Genomic DNA, 12,510 nt, shown 5'->3' on the forward strand with positions numbered 1-12,510 from the left:
TGGTTGTTTTTTGGTCAGTGTGGATTCATTGGTTGTTTTTTGGTCAGAGTGGATTCATTGGTTACTTTTTGGTCAGTGTGGATTCATTGATTGTTTTTTGGTCAGAGTGGATTCATTGGTTGTTTTTTGGTCAGTGTGGATTCATTGATTGTTTTTTGGTCAGTGTGGATTCATTGATTGTTTTTTGGTCAGTGTGGATTCATTGATTGTTTTTTGGTCAGTGTGGATTCATTGATTGTTTTTTGGTCAGTGTGGATTCATTGATTGTTTTTTGGTCAGAGTGGATTCATTGGTTGTTTTTTGGTCAGTGTGGATTCATTGGTTGTTTTTTGGTCAGTGTGGATTCATTGGTGGTTTTTTGGTCAGTGTGGATTCATTGGTGGTTTTTTGGTCAGAGTGGATTCATTGGTTACTTTTTGGTCAGTGTGGATTCATTGGTTGTTTTTTGGTCAGTGTGGATTCATTGGTTGTTTTTTGGTCAGTGTGGATTCATTGATTGTTTTTTGGTCAGTGTGGATTCATTGGTTGTTTTTTGGTCAGTGTGGATTCATTGGTTGTTTTTTGGTCAGTGTGGATTCATTGGTTACTTTTTGGTCAGTGTGGATTCATTGATTGTTTTTTGGTCAGTGTGGATTCATTGATTGTTTTTTGGTCAGTGTGGATTCATTGATTGTTTTTTGGTCAGTGTGGATTCATTGATTGCTTTTTGGTCAGTGTGGATTCATTGATTGTTTTTTGGTCAGTGTGGATTCATTGGTTGTTTTTTGGTCAGAGTGGATTCATTGATTGTTTTTTGGTCAGTGTGGATTCATTGGTTGTTTTTTGGTCAGTGTGGATTCATTGGTTGTTTTTTGGTCAGTGTGGATTCATTGATTGTTTTTTGGTCAGTGTGGATTCATTGGTTGTTTTTTGGCCAGTGTGGATTCATTGGTTGTTTTTTGGTCAGTGTGGATTCATTGGTTGTTTTTTGGTCAGTGTGGATTCATTGATTGTTTTTTGGTCAGTGTGGATTCATTGATTGTTTTTTGGTCAGTGTGGATTCATTGGTTACTTTTTTGGAGGTATGGGGGAAAAGCCTATAAAAAACCAGCTTGCCTTTTAGATAATTAAGTAAAATACACAGGAAAACATTACCCTGTGGTAGGAAGAGGAAATAGAGGTGGCTGCTGTTCATGGAACCAAAGGAATTGGGTCAGAATCTGTTGTGAGGGAAGAGGAAGGAGATTCTTGTTTGGCACAAGCACCTGGAAATGGATTCAATTCCCTTCTCTCTTTTTCTTTTCAAGTGCACATCCCTCTGTTGTAAGCAGTGCCAAGACACAGAAATAACAACCAAGAATGAGATATTCAGGTGAGTTTGGGGCTCCTCATCTTTGGGATCAGAAGGATCAGGCACAGCAAAGCAGCTTCAGCTGGGTTGTGTCTTCTGACCACTGTCTTTTCCACAGCTCTAATGAAACGGAGTAAATACTTGAGAGGGGAATTTTCTTTATGGAACAAAATGGATTACTTGAGCTAAGGCCAGGCTGGATGAGGCCTTGAGCAGCCTGATCTAGCCCATGGCAGAGGGGGGTTGGAGCTGAGTGATCTTGAAGGCCCCTTCCAACCCAACCCCTTCTGTGATTCTGTGCATCCATAACAGGTTAGCCAATCTGAACATCACCATGTCTGCTGCAGCAGAAAGGGGTGTGAAATGTCACCACCTGCCACCTGGGCCAGCCCCATGCCACTGAAGGGTAACTCTGGCTCTGAAGCATGATTTTGTTAGATGGAATTTTACATCCTAACATTCTTGAGATTCACAGAATGGGTTTGGCTTGAAAGGGACCTTAAAGCTCATCCAGCTCCAGCCCCCTGCCACAGGCAGGGTCAGCTCCCATCAGCCCAGGCTGCTCAAGGCCTCATCCAGCCTGGCCTTGAACACCTCCAGGGAGGGGGCAGCCACAGCCTCCCTGGGCAGCCTGTGCCAGTGTCTCCCCACCCTGACTCAAGAATTTCTTTCTAATCTCCAGTCTCAATCTCTCCTCTTCCACTTCAAAGCCTTTGCTCCTCATCCTGCAAGCCCTTGTCAGAAGTTCCTCCCCAGCTCTCCTGTAGCCTTCTTCAGGTCCTGGAAGGCTGCTCTAAGGTCTCCCTGGAGCCTTCTCTTCTCCAGGCTCTCTCAGCCTCTACCCATAGGGAGGTTCTGCAGCCCTCTGACCATCTTTGTGGCCCCCTCTGGACCTGCTCCAGTAGCTCCATGTCCTTATGCTGGGAGCACCAGGGCTGGACACAGATCACAAGCTTTGTTCCTCAGCACTTGATGCCAGCTTCTGTATGTCAAGCAGCTTCAACACAAATTCAGATGCAGTAGTTGGGAGGCTCCCAGGTTGTTGTCATTTGAGGAAGTTATTTCTGTCACTAGGCACTGTGACACTCTTTCTATGTTAAGGATACAGGATTTAATCCTAATTACTGCACCAGGCATTATGTATTTGACCTATCCAATATCTTGGTGGTGAGCCCCTGGCCCAGCTTGCCCAGAGAGGCAGGAAAAGCCCCATCCCTAGAACCATTCCAGTTCAGACTGTCTGGGGCTCAGAGCAACCTGCTCTAGCTGCAGACATCCCTGCTGACTGCAGTGGGGTTGGACTGGATGAGCTTTCAAAGCCCTTTCCAACCCAACCCATTAGATGGATTCTATGATCCTCCATGCTTCATGGTGATAAGATTACACATTCTCCCAAATCATTGCTGCTGCTGGCAGTTTGGGTCCTTGTTTTCATCTTGAGTAGCTAATATCTGCCCATCACCTATGATAATGTGAAGGTTAAAAGAGGGCTGGGTTTGAGAAAGGAAAGCACCCCACAGCTGGCATTCATCAGGGTAAGAAGAAACTGATGTGGTAATTAAAAGCCATTCTTTATCCTCTCATCAAATAATGGATTGCAGAGACCACACTTCCTGCTGTGTGGATTCAGAAGGATGATGAAAGTGAATGCAGTGAGGGAACATTTATTGGGTTTTTTTGTGCTTAATTTCAAAGTTAGGTTTCAAAAGGAGCTCTATAAATGCTACTTGGCTGTGCTGGAAGTTACACTTCCAAAGCAGTGAAGTGAAACAACTCAGGAGTCCATCTGGGGCTTTCTTCTTTTCCTTTTTAAGACTGAGCTGGAGGTTTTTTTGAGGCAAAGATTAACAACAGCCCTCAGTGAGGTGGTTTCCATAGCATCCTCTCAGCTACCCTCTAAGTAACTTGTCCCCTTCAACAAGCACCTGGGAAAACCTCACAGCATGGTGGGGGTTGGAAGGCATCACTGGAGCTCACCCAGTCCAACCTCCCTGCTCCAGCAGGGCACCCACAGCAGCTTGCCCCAGCAGCACAGTGCCCAGGGGGGGTTGGAAGCTCTCCACACCAGGAGACTCCACAACCTCTCTGGGCAGCCTGCTCCAGGCCTCCAGCACCCTCACAACAAACAACTTTCTCCTCCTGCTCAGGTGGAACCTCCTGGGTTGCTGTTTGTGCTCCTTGTCCCTTGTGCTGTCCCTGGGCACCACTGAGCAGAGCCTGCCCCCAGCCTCTTGCTCCCCACAGCTCCTTTAGCTCTTGCTGAGCATTGCTGAGTTCCCCTCTGGGGCTGCTCTTCTGCAGGCTCTCAGCCCCAGGGCTCTCAGCCTTTGCTGCTCCCAGAGCTGCTCCAGGCCCCTCAGCAGCTTTGAAGCCTCTGCTGGGCTCTCTCCAGCAGTTCCCTGTCTGTATTGAACTGGGGAGCCCAGACCTGGACCCAGATGTGTCTTTCCCTAGGTCAGAGCAGAGGGGGAGAAGAGCCTCCCTTCACCTGCTGGCTCCACTCCTGTGTTCATCTGAATCCTTGCTTATGATAACATCTTTGGCAAGTCTTTGTGAAGACTCTCTCCCAGGCTGTCTTGTAGCCTCCTTCAGCTGCTGGAAGGTTTTTTCCCCCTCTGTTTTCATTTGACCTCCTTTGGGTATTTTTGTTCCTTCCTTGACCACTGACCAAACTCTTCCCTGTTGCAGTTTATCCCTGTGTGGCCCCATGGCAGCATATGTGAATCCTCATGGCTACATCCATGAAACCCTTACAGTGTATAAAGCCTGCAACTTGAACCTCAGTGGAAGGCCATCCACAGAGCACAGCTGGTTCCCTGGGTAAGTAACAGCTCCAAGGCAGTTTGGTAGGAAATGATAGAAATTGGGTTGTAAAAAAGGCTCTGGAGGGGCTGGAAGGTGTCCAGGGAAGGGCCATGAGGATGAGCAGAGGGCTGGAGCTGCTCTGCTCTGAGGACAGACTGAGGGAGTTGGGGTTGTGCAGGCTGGAGAGGAGAAGGCTCCCAGGAGACCTCATTGTGGCCTTCCAGTCTCTGAAGGGGGCTACAAGAAAGCTGGAGAGGGACTTTTGAGGGTGTCAGGGAGGGATAGGACTGGGGGAATGGAGCAGAACTAGAAGTGGGGAGATTGAGATTGGCTGTGAAGAAGAAGTTGTTCCCCAGGAGGGTGGTGAGAGCCTGCCGCAGGTTGCCCAGGGAGGTGTTGGAAGCCTCCTGCCTGGAGGTGTTTGCAGCCAGGCTGGAGGTGGCTGTGAGCAACCTGCTGTGGTGTGAGGTGTCCCTGCCCAGGGCAGGGGGTTGGAGCTGGCCTTGAGGTCCCTTCCAACCCTGACAGCTCTGTGATTCTGAATTGTATCCCTGTGCTGCTGGATTGTGAGGGTGGGGAGGACACTGGGCTCCCCAGTTCAAGAGGGTCAGAGACTTGCTAGAGAGGGTAGAGAAAATGGCCACAAAGATGCTAAGGGGACTGGAGCAGCTCTCCTGTGAGCAAAGGCTGCGAGAGCTGAGGCTTCTTAGTCTGGAAAAGAGCAGAGTGAGGGAGTCTCAGCAGTTCTGATCCATGCTTAAGGGCTGGCTGTCAGCAGGATGGGACCAGGCTTTGTTCAGTGGTGCCCAGTAACAGGCCAAGCACAGTGAGCATGAAGTGGAACATCAGAAGCTCCAGCTGAACATGAGGGGGAACTTCCTGAAGCTGAGGGTGGGAGAGCAGTGGAGCAGGCTGCTCAGAGACACGTTGGAGTCTCCATTTCCAGAGAGATTCCAAACCCACCTGGCTGTGTTCTGGTGTGACCTCCTCCAGTTGATCCTCCTTTGGCAGGGGGGTTGGCCTGGATGGCCTGCAGAGGTCCCTTCCAACCCCTTCCATTCTGTGACTGTGTGCCAGAGGGTCTGCTGCCCTTTGGCTTTCATGTCCCCTCCTGAAGCAGCACCAAGTGAGGTGTTGGTGTATCTGCAGCCAGCCCAAGGCTCTTGGCTGCTGCATGGCCACATCCCCACCTTCTCATGCTGATGGTGGCTTATCACCTAGCACTGAGCAATGCCTTGCAGGGGGTGTGCCATATCTGGCACAAAACATGAATGCCTGAAGCCTCCCAGGAAAAAAACCACCTTGTAGCTGATAATAGCTGGAGTTAATTTTTCCTCATCCTTCTGTGTGTTCTCAGCTTTTTTTTTTCTCCCCTTCTCTGAGGCTTTTGAAATATTCATGCTCTGCCTTTTAAAAGTGTTGAAGGAAAGCTCTCCTGCTCTGAAAGGTGCAGTTCCCTGCTCAGAAATCACTTTTCTTTCAGTTAAGTGACTTTTACTTCTTCAATTTCTAAGCAGCTTCCTCTGAGGCCCACTTTCTGCCTCTCTCTAAGGCACTCAGCCTTTCACTGGGCCTCTGAAATGTTGTGCTAATAAAATGCTTCAGCTCCTTTCTCTGCTTGAAGCTTGATAGCTTTTCCACTTGTTTTCTGCAGAGGTGTTTTGAGCTGGGAGCTGGGCACCCTGGTTCATAGACTCCTAGAATGGAGCCTTAAATCATGGAATCAGAGTGGCTTAGGTTGGAAGGCACCTTAGAGATCATCTCCTCCAACCTCCCCACCCTGGGCAGGGACACCCCCAACCAGCCCAGGCTGTTCAAGGCCTCATCCAACCTGGCCTTGGACACCTCTCAGGGAGGGGGCAGCCACAAGCTTCCTGGGCAGCCTGCTCCAGTGTCTCCCCACCCTCACTGGCAGGAAGGAGACTCAGGGGTGACCTTATTGCTCTCTGCAACTACCTGAAGGGAGGTTGTAGACAGGCAGAGGTTGGTCTCTTCTCCCAGGCAGCCAGCACCAGAACAAGAGGACACAGTCTCAGGCTGCGCCGGGGAGGTTTAGGTTGGATGTTAGGAAGAAGTTCTATACAGAAAGAGTGATTGCCCATTGGAATGGGCTGCCTGGGGAGGTGGTGGAGTCACCATCCCTGGAGGTGTTCAGGAGGAGACTTGACAGGGTGCTTGGTGCCATGGGTTAGTTGTTTGGGTGGTGTTGGATTGGTTGATGGGTTGGACGCGGTGATCTTGAAGGTCTCTTCCAACCTGGTTTATTATTATTATTCCCAAAGCTGCTTGGACACAAGCAGGTTTGAGGCTGGCTGGGTGAGTGTGCATCAACATCAGGAACAGTGTGGCCAGCAGGAGCAGGGAGGTCATTCTGCCCCTGTACACTGCCCTGGTTAGGCCACACCTGGAGTCCTGTGTCCAGTTCTAGGCCCCTCAGTTTAGGAAGGAGGTTGACTTGCTGGAGCGAGTCCAGAGAAGGGCAACAAAGTTGGTGAGGGGTTTGGAACATAAGCCCTACGAGGAGAGGCTGAGGGAGCTGGGGTTGCTTAGCCTGGAGAAGAGGAGACTCAGGGGTGACCTTATTGCTCTCTACAACTACCTGAAGGGAGGTTGTAGACAGGCAGAGGTTGGTCTCTTCTCCCAGGCAGCCAGCACCAGAACAAGAGGACACAGTCTCAGGCTGCACCAGGGGAGGTTCAGGCTGGAGGTTAGGAGGAAGTTTTACACAGAGAGAGTGGTTGGCCATTGGAATGTGCTGCCTGGGGAGGTGGTGGAGTCACCATCACTGGAGGTGTTCAGGAGGAGACTTGATGGGGTGCTTGGTGCCATGGGTTAGTTGGTTGGGTGGTGTTGGATGATAGGTTGGATGCAATGATCTTGAAGGTCTCTTCCAACCTGGTCTGGTCTGGTCTGGTCTATTCTATTCTATTCTCTTCTATTCTGCTCTGTTTTCTGGTAGGTATGCCTGGACTATAGCCCAGTGCAGGATCTGTGGGAACCACATGGGCTGGAAGTTCACAGCCACCAAGAAGGAGATGTCCCCTCAGAAGTTCTGGGGCTTGACAAGATCTGCTCTCCTGCCTCGCATTCCGGAGGCAGAGGACGATGCGGGCCGGGCTAGAACCCCCCTGCTGTGCCTGTGAGGCAGCCCCAGCTCTGCAGACGAACAGGCAGCGCTCTGACGTGCATCTGCTCCGTTCTGCTTCTGATGCTTAATTAAACTGAACCCCCCAGGCACCCCCCCAAGGCCCCAGCAGCCCAGCAAGCAGGCTCACTGGCGGGGGGTGGGCGCTGCTGGTCTGGGGACGCCGCGAGCTGGAGGGTTAAACCTCGCGGTGCCGGCTGAGGAGCAGAGGTGGCAGGAGGCACCAGCAACGCCAGGATCCATCTGGACAGGTTTCAGACTGGACTTGCCCCTTCCTTGTATGGCTTTCAGAAAGTGTGGACTGCTGTCAGCTGCCAGTGGAAGGTGGTGGGGGGAAAACCACTCAAGCCAGCGAGAAGCAGAGCCTGATGTATGCACTAGCTGTAGGGTGGTAGACAGCAGCTCCTCGCTGGGGACTGCTTGCCATAATCTACTTCCAAGTGGTTTTGCTGAGAGGCCCTGTTCCTACCATGTGGAGTACTTCACATTTTATCCTCTTGCTGTTCCTCTGCTTGGCTGAAGAGCATCCAAGCTGGAAGTGTCTTTTCTGGCTGATACTGTGCTGCAACTGACGGAAGGAGGAATTCCTGCAAGCCTGGCAGCCCAGGATGCCCTTTGGGAGGTGCCCACGTGAAGGATTTGCTCCTTCCAAGTTACCTGCCCTGTTTAACCTGACTTTAGAAGTCTTGAATTTCAGACTGGTTCTACAGACCACCCTCCAGCCTCCACCTTGCCCTTTCCTGTTGGATGTGCTTCTATTTACTCCTCCCAAACAGCTCCTGTGAAGGCTGAGTCTGCCAGCAGGGCTCTGCGAAGAGCTGCCTGAAGTGGTGATTCAGTTTCCTTCCCAGCAGTATTTATTTGGACAGCAGCTCTTCAGTTGCTTTCTTTTTGCACTTCCATACCATGGAGTCACATTTCCCACTCTCAGCCTCCCCAAGAGCAAAAGTTTCTCTATAAACCAGAAGTAAAAGGCAGTGGTTTGGTGGCTGTTGTGGTTGGGTTTTATTTGGGGGCTGTGCTGCAGAACCCAGGTGCCAAAATGGAGCAGCTGTAGCCAGCTGGTGTGGGGTTGTTTGGTTTCCCTCCCTCCCACCCCCTCACTTTGGTGATGGAAGCTGGAGGATGTTTTCAGTGGGGTTCTGTCCATGACCTGTTTGCTTTTGCAAGCTGCCAGGCACTCTTGCTTCCCTTCTTTGTGGTTTTAAATGTCAGGACACAAAACTCCTCCTAAGACAGCAGCCACTCCTGCTGTGGGCTCCTGCCCCTACCCCAAACAGATGTAGCATGGACAGGTGATGACTTCAGGGAAAGGCCCAAGGAGCTGATTGTGGTCCCTGCCCCAGTGCAGCTGAGAACACCCCCAGCTGTGGACAAGGCAGTTCATGGGGCCAGGGGTGTGGGAAGCAGGGGTTCTGTAACTCAGGTTTAGTTCTTTGAAGCCTTCTACCTCTGTGCTTCTTGTGGTAACTTCTGTTGGCTCCAGAGCCCCCTTCAGTGCCCTGGTTGCATCTGTGTGCAGTGCTCTGCTGTGGCAGGCAGCTGTGAAGAGCAAGACTTTGTGGAACAGAGCAGCTCAGGGGTGAACAGAGACTCATTTTCTTCACAACAGCCTCCTGTATTTTGGTTGTGTTGCTGTAATGAGCTTTCCAAGGCTGAAAGGGTGAGGACCTAGAGTGGGACTGTGAAACCTCCCTGCTTGGGTAACCACTGCACTCATAGCTGGTGGTCCCCTCCTGCCCTGCACACACACTCACACCCCCCACCCTCAGCTGGAGGCTTGGTTTATTTTACTCCCCCTCCTGTCTCTCTTCCCCATTACCCTCAGCAGGCCTTGTGGGTGGCAAGAATCACAGACTGGTGGTTGTTGGAAGGGAGCTTTGGAGCTCATCAAGTCCAACCCCCCCTGCCAAGGCAGGCTCACAAAAGGAGGTTCCCACAGGCAGGGTTTCAGGGTGACTTCTTTCTGAGCTATTGCTGAGCTTCAGGGACTCACAGAAGGGTCTGGGACAGAAGGGTCTGGGACAGAAGGGTCTGGGACAGAAGGGTCTGGGTCAGAAGGGACCTCCCAAGCTCCCCTAGTCCAACCCCTCTGCAGCCAGCAGGGACATCCTCCACTAGACTGTCCCTGCCCATGGCAGGGGGGTGTGTGTGGAACTAGATGATCCTTGAGGTCCCTTCTAACCCTGATTCTAGAGTAGGGTGCCCAGAGCCCTGTCAAGCCTGACCTGTCTCCAGGGATGAGGCCTCAACTAGCTCCCTGGGCAACCTGTTCCAGTGTTCCACCAGCCTCCTGGTGAAGAACTGGTTTGCAATTGCTTAAGGTCTGTGTGGTTTTGGTCAAGTCCTTTGGCTTGCCAATGTTGTGCCACTTGAAATTGAGGCAGTGCTGAACTACAAAGCAGGCCTAGAGGCCTGGGCAAACTCCTGCAGTCAAGAGCAGGCAGGAGTGAATTCAGTACTGATTGGGTTGTTGATAGTGGTGTGGCACCTGCCTGACCTGCTGTGTTTGGAAGCCTGGGACCCTTCTCCAGGTTGAAAATAAACAGCCTGGAGAAGAGAAGGCTCTGGGGAGGCCTCATCTTGGCCTTCCAGTACCTGAAAGGGGTTTACCAGGAGGCTGCAGAGGGACTGTTTGCAAAGGCTTGCAGGGATAGGGTGGGGAGCAATGGTTTGAAAGCAGAAGAGATTCAGGTTGGATGTTGGGAGCAAGCTCTGCACCAGGACAGTGGTGGAACACCACAGCAGCTGGCCCAGGGAGGTGGTTGAGGCCCCAGCATGACTTAGCTGGGGCAGTCCTGGCTGGTTCCATCCCATTTTTTATGCTTCTTTTCTCCTTTGGGGAGGGAAAAATACTGGCCTGGGATCAGACAGACAGGGAGATGGTGTGCTTGGGAGAGCTGGCTGTGAGGGGAATCACACTGTGCAGTCATCTCCTGCATGTGCTAGGTTGGTTGTGCTGTAGCTTCATGCATTGATTAATCTGAGTGACTGCCTGCTTCCCACAGGGGCCTTCCTCCCTCCCTTCTTTCCCCCTCTCTCCCTCCTTGCCCCCTCCCTTTACTTTCTTTTTCCCCTTCTTTTTTTGCCTTTTCTAGTCTTTCTCCCCTTTCTTATTTCCCCTCTTTGACCCTCACTCCCCCCCCCCCCCTTTTCTGGCCTCTTTTTTCCCTCCCCATGCTCCTGCCAGGGGCTGTAGGAGCTGGGCAGTCCCAGGGTTGGTGCTGGCACGCAGCTGGCTGCATAGCCACAGCCACAGCAGCTCTCCCAGAGGGACAAAGAGACCCCTTGGGGGGCAAGAAGCAGGACTGCCCTGCTCAGCAGCAGCAGCTCTTGGCTGGCAGCACAGGAGCAGAGAGTTGCTCCCTCTCAGCTCTTGCTGCAGTAGCCTGAAGCCATCACCCAATCACAGCCTCTAACTTAGCAGTTTTCCTACCTTTGTGTTTTGCTGCCCAGGTCAAATCACCTCCCCCTGCAGCCCAGCTCTGAGCCATGCTCAGATGCTCCTCCCTTGGGGTTTTTAGCACTGCTGGGGCTGTAGCTGCTGCAGGTCCTTTTGTTCCCCTTGCTGGGTTTCCCACCTTTGTTCACTGGCTCTGTCCCAGCTGTAGACCAGGTCTCACCTCCTCTGCTTCAGCTCTTCCTCTCTCTGCCTTTGGAGACAACTTCTGGAAGCAATCTTCTTGCTTGCAAACATTTGCAAAGAATAAAATCCTACTGGTTTCAACAGTCAGCCTTTTGGCTCTGGTTTTTTAACCTGGCTGTTGGGAGGGGAAGAAGGAAAAGGCTTGGGGTTTAAATTGTCTTTGAAACTCAGAGGTAAAACAGGAGCTGAAGGAGATTCAGCTTGCCCAGGGAAGAAATTGATGCTCCATCCCTGGAGCTAGTCAAGGTCAGGCTGGACAAAGCTCTGAGCAACCTGATCTAGGGGGAGGGGATGTCCCTGCTGAGTGCAGGGGGGCTGGACTGGATGACCTTTGGAGGGTCCCTTCCTACCCCAACCATGCTATGGGTCTGCAGTCTGTACTTCAGTAACACAGGGAAGTCTGGATTGGAAATACAGCTAATAGAAACTGTCTGTAATAAAGAGAGAGAATACTCCCAGACTGGTTTGGGTTGGAAGAGACCTTTAAAGGTTATCCCTGTGCAAACCCCCCCCTGCCTTCCAGGGAGCAAGGACATCTTTAACAGCAGCAGGTTGATCTTGACAGTCCCCCTGGAACTCCAGCACAGCCTGTGCCCTCCCAAGGGCCTGTGGAGCTGCTCCTCAGTGTGGCCATCTCAGGCCACTGGTGGTGGTTCTTCTTCCCTTCTCTCTGCCACAGGCCTGAGCTTTATGGGCTCTGCAGGGGAAATTAGCTGTGGCCTTCCCCCTTAAAAGGCAGCCAAGCCAAGGCAGCCTTTGAATCACTTTTACAGCTCATTACATCCTGAGGGATTGGGCAAAGCCTTCATTAATCCTGCTGCAAGCAGCAGTTTGTGCTGTTTATCAGTTTGCCCTTCACAGGTGAGTCCCCCCCAGGGTGGGCTGGGTGCCCAGAGGTGCTTTGCTCTGCAGAGGGGCTGCATCCCCACCCTGCTGCTCCAGCCTTTCCTCTCACACACTCATAGAGGCATGGAATGCTTGGGGTTGGAAGGCCCTTTTAAGGTCATCCAGTCCAAGCTCCCTGCAGGCAGCAGGGACATCCCCAGCTAGAGCAGGCTGCTCAGAGCCCCAGCCAACCTGACCTGGAATACTTCCAGGGATGGGGCAGCTCCCACCTGCCTGGGCAGCCTGGGGCAGGGACTCACCAGCCTCACTGCCAATCATTTCTTCCTTCTCTCCAGTCTGAATCTCCCTCTTTTAGTTCAAACCATCCCCTCTTGTCCTGTCCCAACAGGCCCTGTCCCCAGCTTTCTTCTCAGCCCCTTTTAAGCCCTGAAGGCCACCAGCTCTCCATGACTGTAAAGGTCTTCTCCAACCAAAGCAATTCCTTGACAGTTCCAAGAGTGAGAGAATTGCTTCTTCAAACCATAACCAGCTATAAAACTAACCTCCAACTCTCACAACCATTGAGCCACAACTCCAGGTGGAGCCTGCAGAGGGTTCAAGCTTCTGTCTTGAAAAATCCTCTCCCTGGGCAGACTCTGGCCCTCAGTCTTGGCTGATGGGAAGGGTTTGTTAAGCTCTCCTGGTTTCCCCCTTCCACAGATGCTGCCTGAAAAGGTGCAGGGCTGTGCTCTTTGCACA

General features: G+C 51.8%; 1 protein-coding gene across 1 annotated transcript in view; it reads left to right on the forward strand.

The window, feature by feature from the left end:
* Positions 1-7,785, forward strand: part of CRBN (cereblon) — a 31,366-nt gene extending 23,581 nt beyond the window's left edge. The window contains exons 9-11 of the mRNA XM_054179995.1: positions 1,287-1,351; positions 4,019-4,150; positions 7,095-7,785. Of these exons, the coding sequence (XP_054035970.1) occupies positions 1,287-1,351; positions 4,019-4,150; positions 7,095-7,278 (381 nt within the window). The 3' untranslated portion in view covers positions 7,279-7,785. The remainder of the gene's footprint in view (positions 1-1,286; positions 1,352-4,018; positions 4,151-7,094) is intronic.
* Positions 7,786-12,510: the final 4,725 nt, after the last annotated feature.

Source organism: Dryobates pubescens, chromosome 1 (genome assembly GCF_014839835.1).
Source record: "Dryobates pubescens isolate bDryPub1 chromosome 1, bDryPub1.pri, whole genome shotgun sequence".
In the NCBI taxonomy this organism is placed as follows: Eukaryota; Metazoa; Chordata; class Aves; order Piciformes; family Picidae; genus Dryobates; species Dryobates pubescens.